The following is a 10,945-nucleotide window of genomic DNA, read 5'->3' on the forward strand; positions in this document are numbered from 1 at the left end:
AAGAGATTGGACAATAATCGTGCACCTATGGATGAGGACAGTGGGTGGGGAGTGAGGGCGGAGGGTGGGGTGGGAACTGGGTGGAGGGGAGTTATGGGGGGGAAAAAGAGGAACCAATGTAATAATCTGAACAATAAAGATTTAATTTAAAAAAAAAAAAGGTGCCTTGGGCTGAGTATGCCATGGCCTTGCCGGCTCGCCACATATGGCGCCTGAACAGGGACTGAGTTCTGGGAACAGGGACTGAGTTCTGAGAACAGGGACTGAGTTCTGGGAACAGGGACTGAGTTCTGAGAACAGGGACTGAGCTCTGGGAACAGGAACTGAGTTCTGGGAACAGGGACTGAGCTCTGGGAACAGGGACTGAGTTATGGGAACAGGGACTGAGCTCTGGGAACAGGGACTGAGTTATGGGGGAACTACAATTGGGAGGTGAAAGGAGGCTCCAGTGAGGCGTGCAGAAAGCAAAAGTAGAAAAATAAAATAAAAGCTGAAAGCAAAAGTAAGGTAAGGAGCCGAGTTTTGTAGTAGCTCGGTGTAAAACATGGGAAATTCAGGGTCCTAGGAAGGGGATCCCTAAAAACAATGTTTATTGGAGCATTTTAAAATTTCTTAATTAGAAAATAAGTGGTAGAAATAAGCGGTAGAAATAGAAGGTAGAAATAGGTAGAAAATAAAATAAAATAGAAAATAGGAGATACAAAATAAGGTAGAAAACTCCTAGGTTTTGTTTAAGCCACTGTAAAGCAAAAAATGGCTGTGGTTGATGTTGTTTGATGAAGTGACTTTTACTTCTGACCTAGATTGTAAGCTCTTGCGGCAGTTGCATTGTTTCTGGGCTTTGGTTATTTCTATACATACATATATACATATATACATATATACATATATACACAAGAGACCCACCTCAGAATGGAAGACACACACAGACTAAAAGTAAAGGGATGAAAAAATATATTTCATGCAAATTGGAAGAAAAAACAGCTCGGGCAGCAATACTTACATCTGACAAAATAGACTTTATTTTTAATTTTTGGTAAAGAATTATAAATGTATTAGATCATCTGGAAACCAGACGGGCCGAGCCCCCAAATGGCCCAAGCAGCAAAATAGACTTTAAAGCAAAGGCTATAATATGAGACAAAGGAGGACACTACATAATGATAAAGGGGTCAATCCAACAAGAGGATATAACCCTTGTAAACATTTATGCACCCAATATAGGAGCACCTAAATATGTAAGCAAATCTTGATGGACATAAAGGGAGAGATTGACAGAAATACAATACTGCAAGGGATTTTAACACCTATTGACATCAATGGATGGATCTTCCAGACAAAAAAATCAACACAGAAATGGTGGCCTTAAATGACACACTAGTTCAGATTAATTTACTTGATATCTTAAGAGCATTTCACCTCAAAGCAGCAGAATATATACACTCTTTTCAAGTGCACATGGAACATTTTCTAGGATAGACCATATGTTAGGAGACAAAACAAGTCTCAATAAATTTAAGAATATTAAAGTTATATCAACTATCTTTTCTAACCATATGACATGAAACTTGAAATCAATCACAAGGAAAAACTGAAAAACACAAAGCCATGGAGGCTAAATACTATGTTATCAAACAATGAATGGGTTGCAGTGAGATCAAGGAAGAAATAAAAAGGTATTCGAAATAAATGAATGACATGAGAACACAATAATCCAAATTCTATGGGACACAGCAAAAGCAGTCTTAAAAGGGAAATTTGTAGCATTACAGGCCCATCTCAAGAAACAAGAAAAATATCAAATAAACAATCTAACTTTACACTTAAAGGGACAAAGTGAGGAGAAGGAAGGAAAATAATAAAGATCAGAGCAGAAATAAATAAAATAAAAAACCTAATGCAAAAGATCAATGAAACCAAGCTCTGATTCTTTGAAAAGATAAACAAGTTTGATAAACCTTTAACCAGACTCATCAAGAAAAAAAGAGCCCTAGCCAGTTTGGCTCAGTGAATAGAGCATTGGTCTACGGACTGAGGGGTCCCGGGTTCGATTCTGACCAAGGGTACATGCCTGGGTTGCGGGCTTGATCCCCAGTAGGGGCCATGCAGGAGACAACCGATCAATGATTCTCTCTCATCATTGATGTTTCTCTCTCTCTCTCTCTCTCTCTCTCTCTCTCTCCCTGGGACTTTGGGAGAGAGACTATTAGAATACCTATGGTGTATTCCTCTCTCTCTCTCTCTCCTTCCTCTCTTAAATCAATAAAGAAAATATATATTTTTTTAAAAAGGGAGAGGACCCAAATAAATAAAATCAGAAATGAAAGAGAAGTGGTAACTAACACCAAAGAAATACAAAGGATTATAAGAAAATATTATGAACAACTATATGCCAACAAATTAGACAATCTGGATGAAATGGCTACATTCTGAGAAACATACAATCTATTAAAACAGAATCAGGAAGAATCAGAGAATCTGAACAGACACATCACAACTAGTGAAATTGAAGCTGTAATAATAATAATAATAATAATAATAAACCCACACCCAGCAAACAAAAGCCATGGACTCAATGGCTTCACGGGTGAGTTTTACCAAGAATTCAAAGAATGAACACCTATACTTCTCAAACTATTCCCAAAAATTCAAGCGGAGGGAAGAGTCCCAAGCTGATTTTATGTGGGCAGCATTAAACTAATTCCAAAACCAGATAAAGACACCAGAAAAAAATATTATAGGCCAATATCCCTGATAAACATAGGTGCTAAAACTTCAACAAAGTATTAGTAAAATGAATCCAGCAGTACATAAAGAAAATCACATGTCATAAGATTTATTCCAGAGATGCAAGGTTGGTACAATATCCACAAATCAATAATGTGATACATCACATAAACAAAATAAAGGATAAAAATCACATAATCATACCAATAGATGCCCGAAAAAGCATTTGATAAAACCCATTTATGATAAAAACTCTTAGCAAAGTGGGAATAGAGGGGTCAAACCTCAATGTAATAAAGGCCATATATGGCAAACCCACAGCCAACATCATACTCAATAAGCAAAAGCTACAAGTGTTTCCCTTAAGATTGGGAAGAAGACACTTTCACCACTCTTATTCAACATAATACTGAAAGTCCTAGCCACAGCAATCAGACAAGAAGAAGAGATAAAAGGCCAAACTGGAAAGGAAGAAGTAAAACTGTCATTATTTGCAGATACTGTATATAGAGAACCCTAAAGATTCCACCAAAAAACTACTAGAACTGATAAAATGAATTCAGTAATGTGACAGGGTACAAAATAAATAACCAAAAATCAGTTGCATTTTTATACACCAATATGGAACTATCAGAAAAGGAAACTAAGAAAACAATCCATTTCACAATTGCTTCAAAAAATAAATAATGAATTTAACCAAGGTTAATAATAAATTTATTACCTAGTAAGAAACTTAACCAAGGTTGTAAAAGACCTGTACTCAAAAGACTTTAAGACACAGAAGAAAGAAATTGAAGAAGATACAAATAAGTGTGTAGGAAGAATTAACATCATTTAAATGTCCATACAACCCAAAGCAGTATATAGATTCAACACAATTCCTATTAGAATACCTATGGTGTATTTCACAGAACTAGTACAAATATTCCAAAAATTTATATGGAACCACAAAGACCCCCAAAAGCCATAGCAATCTTGAGAAAGAAGAACAAAGTTGGAGGAATTACACTTTCTGATATCAAACTCTACTACAAGGCTATAGCACTCAAAACATCATGGGTGTTGGCATAAAAACAGACATATAGATCAATGGATCAGAATAGAGAGCCCAGAAATAAACCCATGCCTTTATGGTCAACTAATATTTGACAAAGGAGGCAAAAACATACAGGAGGAAAGACAGTCTATTTAATAAATGGTGTTGGGGAAATAGGACAGACACGTGCAAAAAAATAAAATTAAACCACCTTCTTACACCATACACAAGAATAAACTGAAAATGGATTAAAGACGGAAATGTTAGACTAGAAACCACAAAAATCCTAGAAGAAAACATATGCAGTAAAATCTCATACATTTCTTATAGCAGTATTTTTTCTGATATATCTCCTCAGGCAAGGGAAACAAAAGAAAAAATAAACAATGGAACTATATCAAACTAAAAATTCTTTGCACAGCAAAGGAAACCATCAACAAAATGAAAAGACAAGACACTGAATGGGACAACACATTCACCAATGATACATCTGATAAGGGGTTAATATCCAAAATTTATAAAGAACTTATAAAACTCAACACCAAAAAAACCCCAAAACACACACACACACGCACACGCACACACACACACACACCCCAAAATCCACCCACAAAGAATCCAATTAAAAAAAATGGGCAAAGGCCCTGGCTGGTGTGGCTCAGTTGGTTTGGTGTTATCCCATGCACTGAAAGGTTGAGGGTTCAATTCCTGGTCAGGGCAAAAGGCTGGGTTGTGGGTTGAATCCCCAGTAGAGGTAAATGCAGGAGGCAGCTGATTGATGTTTCACTCTCACACTAATGTTTCTCTCTCTCTCCCCTCTTCCTTCCTCTCTTTCTAAAAATCAATTAAAAATTGTAAAATTAAAAACAAATGAGCAAGGATTGGAATAGTCACTTATCTAAAGAGAACATACAGATGGTTAATAGACATATGAAAAGATGCTCAATGTCACTAATCATCACAAATGCAAATTAAAACCACAATGAAATATCATTTTACACCTGTCAGAATAGCTACCATCAATAAATCAATAAACAACAAATATTGGTGAGGATGTGGAAAAAAGAGAACACTAGTGCACTGTTGGTGGGAATGCAGATTGGTGCAGCCATTATGGGAAGCAGTATAGAGTTACCTCAAAAAATTAAAAATGGAACTTATGAACCTGCAATCCCACTTCTGGGAATATATCCGAATAAACCCAAGACACTACTTCGGAGGAATACATGCATTCCTATGTTCATTGCAGTGTTATTTACAACCAAAGGCCCAGTGCATGAAATTCTTGCATGGGTGGGGTCCCTAGGCCTGGCTGGTGATCAGGGCCTAACGGGGCCATCTCGCCAATCCCAACTGGGGCCAGGCTGGCTGGGGCCTGCCGAATGGAGGGAGGGACTGGAGGAGGTTGGCTGGCCGTGGGAGGTTGGCTGTGGGAGCACACTGACCACCAGGGGCAGCTCCTGCATTCAGCATCTGCCTCCTGGTGATCAGTGCACATTATAGCAACTGGTCAACTGGTCGTTCTGGTCATTCAGTCGTAACGGTCGCTGAGACTTTTTTATATATAGATAGCCAAGATTTGGAAGCAGCCCAAGTGCCCAACAGTAGATGAGTGGATAAAAATGCTGTGGTACATTTATACAATGGAATACTACTTGGCAGTAAAAAAAGAAAATCTTACCCTTTGTGACAGTGTGGATGGACCTTAGGTTAAGTGAAACAAGCAAGTCAGAGGAAGACAAGTACCATATGTGGAATCTAATGAACAAAATAAACTAACAAACAAAATAGAAACAGACTCATTGTTAGAAAACAGACTGACAGCTATCAGAGGGGAGGGTGATTGTGGGGCTGGGTGAAAAAACTGAAGGGATTAAGCATAAAACAAAAACAAAAAACTCAGACATAGACAACTGTATGGTGATTTCCATAGCGAAAGCAGGGTGGGGGGAGGGAGAGTAGGGTATAGGGGGGATAAAAGGTGATGGAAGGAGACTTGACTTGGGGTCGTGAACACACAATACAATATAGATGATGAATTATAGATTGTACACCTGAAACCTATATAATTTTATTAACCAATGTCACCCCAATAAATTCAATAAAGAAAGAAAACCCTATATAGCAATGCCATAGCTGACATGAGGACCAGATGTAATAATCTTCTACCCCCACCCTAGCACTGACCAATCAGCAGAGGCCACAACCCTGACCATAACTCTAACTCCCCTAGACACCATGACTGGTGATTTCCCCCTATATAATCCATCCCTTGAAAGCCACCAGGTACCAAGTCTTTGACTAGCTTACCTGTGAGTCCAGGTGTGCACAAGTAATGAACCCTTACTTTTTTGGCTGCAAAAAAAAATTAATTGAAATTAAATTACATTGAAAATTCAGTTCTTTCCATTATATTTCAAGAGCTCAGTGTGTAGCTATTGCCTACCACATTGGACAGCAGCAAATATTGAAATTTATCATCACAGAAAGTTCTATTAGACAGCATACGTAGGTGGACATAGAAAAAAAATCTCCTAGAGAAAGGTCATTAGAGAAAGAAGCAGAGAAAGAGATTCTGAGAACCACAACGTAAAAGGGGTTATTATAGGAAACACAAAACAACACAAGTTCCAAAAGAAAGTGATGTCATGGGAGCCAAAGCATTAGACATTTTCTTTATCTTTTTTTTTGTTTTATTTCTTTATTTTTCTTTATTTTATTTTGTTAGGCATTAGAAATTTTCAAGGAGGAAGGGTTCACATCAAATGTTACAGAGAGGGAGCTAGAACCAATTGGCAAATAAGAGGGCAAGACAGTTTTTAAAAATATATTTTTTTATTCATTTCAGAGAGGAAGGGAGAGGGAGAGAGAGAGGTAGAAACACCAATGATGAGAGAGTCATTGATTGGCTCCTGCACACCCACACTGGGGACTGAGCCCTGACCAGGAATCGAACAGTGACCTCCTGGTTCATAGGTTGATGTTCAACCACCGAGCCACTGTGGCCAGGCTAGCAGGACAGTTTTTAAAAACAAAACACCCAAACAAAGAAAGTACTTCACTGCTCACTGCACAGCAAGCAACATGAGGCTTGTTCACATAGGCTTGTTCCACAAGTACCGTGGGGGTCATGGAGGCCCCGGCTGGATGCCTATCCTTGAGGTGGCTTGCATTATAGGAGAGGAATCCTGAGCTTAAGGAATCTTCTATTTTATAGCAAGTAGTAAGCAAGCCTGGTTTTTGTTCCAGAGGGTGACATTATGTCATCCTTCAAGACTGTCCACAGAAAAAAAAAAGATTGTTCACTGCAAGTACAGTCCTGAGAAACGGCCTGGGTAAAGGCAGTCAGGGCCTTGCACTCTTGGCACACCCAGCAAAACACGCAGGAGTGCCAGAGACCCATGGAGGGGTGTCTTTCAACTAATACACTGCTGGAACGAACGGAAAATGGTGCAACCACTTTGAAAAACGTGTTGGTGTTTTCCTAAAATGGTAAACAAGGCACTCTCCCTCTCAGGAGCACGCCTTGCCTTGCCCTTCTCCCTCTCCTCCCCAGTGCATTACCTTTGTCTTTCTCTCTCCTAAGCTCCAAGGGCCATTCTTTTAGCAAAAACAGTTTTAATGCACATGCAGGTCAGATTGTGGTGGGTGGAAGAGAGATTGGTGGGGAGGTATAGAACAGAACGTAGATGTAGCAGCACTCTCAGTTCCAAGTAGCTAAAACAAAACAAGGGGATTTCCATTAAGTACAGGAGCAGATAGCCAGTGTCATATAAGAGGAATTAAAGAGATTAGCCTCAGTTTGGCAAATGACTCATGCAGAAAGTGATGATGTTTGGATTCCAGATAAGGAGTCAGCAGGTAGGCTGTGGGGAAGGTGCACCAAGAGGGAGGAACTGCACAGCAATGGCGAGGTGGACAGAGCAGGAAATGGAGCACCAGGACTTGGGATCCTGCTGCCAACAGTGTGGATTTGCACTCACAGGGACAGGGAAGCATGCGATGTTCTTGAGCAGAAGAGGAACAAGATCACAGTTGAGCCTTAGGGGGGCTAGTGGCAGCTTCGGCAAGATAGAGGAGTTCCCCCAAAGGAGTAGAGAGACCCCCTTATGGAATCCAGAGCATGAAAGAAGGAAGTTAGAAATTGCTGGCAAATCTGAATGTAGCTGCAGAGAGTAAATTCCCTCCAGCAGTGCCCTGGGGCTATAAAGCCCAGATGAGCCAGGGGGTCCCGGGGTCTGAGGTGGTGTGACCAGTGCAGATCTGCCCCCTGCAGATCCCGCCTGCAGGGAGAGGTCAGAGGCTCAGATGCACAACCCCCCCTTGCTGGGGCTGCCAGGGCGGCCAGGGTGGGATAGAGGTGGTTTCTCCGACCATAAGAAAGTGTCCCCACAGGTTAGCGTTCCCCATCAGTGGGATTCTGAGAATAGATGTAATATGGAGTAAGGCACAGGGTCCCGCACACTGTACACCCCCTCACACACACCCTGAAAAGACCAGAAAGGTCTCAGGGGTTTTAAATCCAAAATATAAAAGATTTCCCACCCCCACTCCATTTCTGGGGACTCTGGCTGCAGAGGGCAATGGTAGATTTTGAAGGGGGAAGGTTTCTTTCTGGAGTCAAGCTTGGAGGAGATTGGGGGGGGGGGGTTAAATCACCCCTGAGACTTTCCCTAATTGTCTGTCTCCCTCCCCACCTCATTTCTCTGAGTGTCTCAGACTATAAGAGGAGTGTCTGAAACAGAAGATTTTGACATCTTGGTTTGCAATAGCTGCTCCCTCCTTAGGAATCCCAGAAGCCCCCTCCCTTTTCCCCTTGGCAACTCAGATGACCCTTCTACCCACCCCCAGACTCTTCAGGGACCCAGGCACCCCTCTCCCCAAAGCTCTCACCCCTTGTAGGTGCCCCGCCCATCCTGTTTCTTGATAGCTCTGGCTTTTATCCATTCTCCTGTTTACTCACTTCATTTTCCTGGTTGACTTTGGGTTCCTGGTTGACTCTGAGCCTTTATCTCTCCCTCTGGGAACCTGCCCTGGGTGGAGGGTGTCAGAGCCCCACCCACCCTGGCTGCACAGAAGCCCAGGCCTTGGTGATAAGAGAGGAGGAGTCCTAGGGGCAGCAGCTGCTGGGTGTTGTGTGAGAGGACACCCAGGCTTTGCAGCTGCTGTTTCCAGGGGAGACTCCCCAGCAAACAATGAGTCCTAGGTCAGGAGGACCGGAGCAGGGCATGGGTCAGGCCAGGCCCCGGGAGGAACAGACTGCATCTGAGAAAGCCCACACCACCTTTCAGTGGTCTCTTCTCCCTGTGTGCGACTTAGACCCATCTCCCATCCCAGGCAGGTTCTGGAGCGATGGAGGTGCTCACAATCTGTTCAATCAGCCCCTTTTCAGGGCCAGAAAACAAAGAATTCTCCAGGAAGTGGAACCTGGTGTCTGTGTGGAACCAGGAAACAGAGGCCTCTGTCTCTCTTTGCACACAGCTCCAGCCCCCCCGTTGCCACACAGAGATGCCTGCCGCCCACCTACAGTCTTTGAGAGTTTGCAGAGCTCCCTCTGGGAGATAAATAATCCCAGTGAGGTTAGTTTTGAAGTTCCCATTTCATAGGAGGCTCTTAGACTGGGGGTGGAGGTATTGTATCTCACTGCACAGGCCTGAGTAAGGTGTCCAGATACCTCCCCATCACACACACTCCCGTAGTGGTGCCTGGAAACAGCATGTGGGTGGCTGGGGACCAGAGATCAGCTAATAGGAACTGGGGAGCAGCCAGAACCCGGATGCAGGTCCTTTGCTGTTATATCTGGCAGAAGCCAAAGGAAAAATCTGCAGGCAGCTTCTGGTCAGCAAACAAGATTAAATACCATCTTCCACCCAGATCTCAACCCCCCGGGGACCTAGGGTCTGAGCACCCTGCTCCCCAGCTGTTTCTCTCAGGACCACCACCCTTCTAGGACTGAATTTCCCAGCATGCTCTCAGGGCACAGCCACCAGCTGTTCTCTTATCCTCAGGCCCCAGGCATCCAGGCTTGCCCTCCACCCTTCACAGGCCTTCAGGATCCCCATTCCACCTGGCTCTGGGATCAGGAGCCTCCTCCCGGAAGTTGGAAACATCTGCCTGGCAGGTGGCCCAGGGTGTGGCCTGAGGAGCCCAGAAACTCCATTATATAGCCCAGCCCAGGGGCTAACCCTGAAGCTCCAGGGACCTGCAGGTAAGAGAGGCTGGGTCTCCTTTGGAAATAGGACATCAGGTCTCCTACTCTTGCTCCTGACTCCAGGCTTCCCCACCCCATCCCCAGACCCAATGGACACCCAACTCCCTATCCTTGCCCCTGTCCTGCCCTCCCCACCCCATCCCCAGACCAACTGGACATCCAACTACCCTATACACACTGACCCTTGGATCCAGCCCACTCAAGCCTTCCTGCTGTCCAGGTGGCCATTGTCCTGAGACTGGGCCCTTCTATTGTTTCTGAGATGGTCTCTCAGGAGGGGCAGATCAGCTTCCTATGACCCCCCTCTATTTCCCCACTGCAGACATGGGCTTCCTGTGGAGCTGGTGGACACTCTGGGCTGGAGCAACCCTTCTGTGGGGTAAGTAAGGCCAAGACCCCATCCCTGTTCTTGTTCCAGTCTTGATCCCTATTCTTGTTCTTGACTCTGCCTGCCTGGGTCAGCACCCTCCATTTGTGTCCCCTCCACAAACCCATCTCCCAACGTCACCCTATGCTAGCTGCAATGGGAGAGAGGGCCCTTGGGCTCTGCAGAGAAGTGTGGTAGAATTGAGGTGAACACCTTAGTCCCCAATTCAAGATGCAAGAACAACCACTCCCTTGATTTTCTGCAACTCAAGCAAAGTTTGGACCCTAACAATCATTCTGCTGAGTTAATGGAGAATTTCACTAAAGTCATTCTTGGTGGACTTGGTGCCCAGTTCTCCAGGGTCATGTCCAGGACTAGAGTCTTAAGTAAACCAAAGGACTGGGGAGGATGGGACACCAAGATGGGACACCTGATTCCTTGGCCCCATGGACACTAGGGTACCCTTCAAGGCCCACCTTGTTCACCAGGCACTTCTTCTATAACTCCCACACTCTCTCCAAGACCCCATAGACTCTTCTTTCTCTCCCTCTCCTCTCCTCCCCTCCCCTCTCCTCTCCTCTCCTCTCCTCTCCTCTCTTCTCCT

General features: G+C 43.6%; 1 protein-coding gene across 1 annotated transcript in view; it reads left to right on the forward strand.

Moving 5' to 3' along the window:
- The first annotated feature begins 10,298 nt into the window (after positions 1-10,298).
- Positions 10,299-10,945, forward strand: part of FCGBP (Fc fragment of IgG binding protein) — a 46,732-nt gene continuing 46,085 nt past the window's right edge. The window contains 1 exon segment of the mRNA XM_005868840.1: positions 10,299-10,353. Within this exon segment, the coding sequence (XP_005868902.1) occupies positions 10,299-10,353 (55 nt within the window).

This window comes from Myotis brandtii, unplaced genomic scaffold, assembly GCF_000412655.1.
Source record: "Myotis brandtii unplaced genomic scaffold, ASM41265v1 scaffold277, whole genome shotgun sequence".
Taxonomy (NCBI): domain Eukaryota; kingdom Metazoa; phylum Chordata; class Mammalia; order Chiroptera; family Vespertilionidae; genus Myotis; species Myotis brandtii.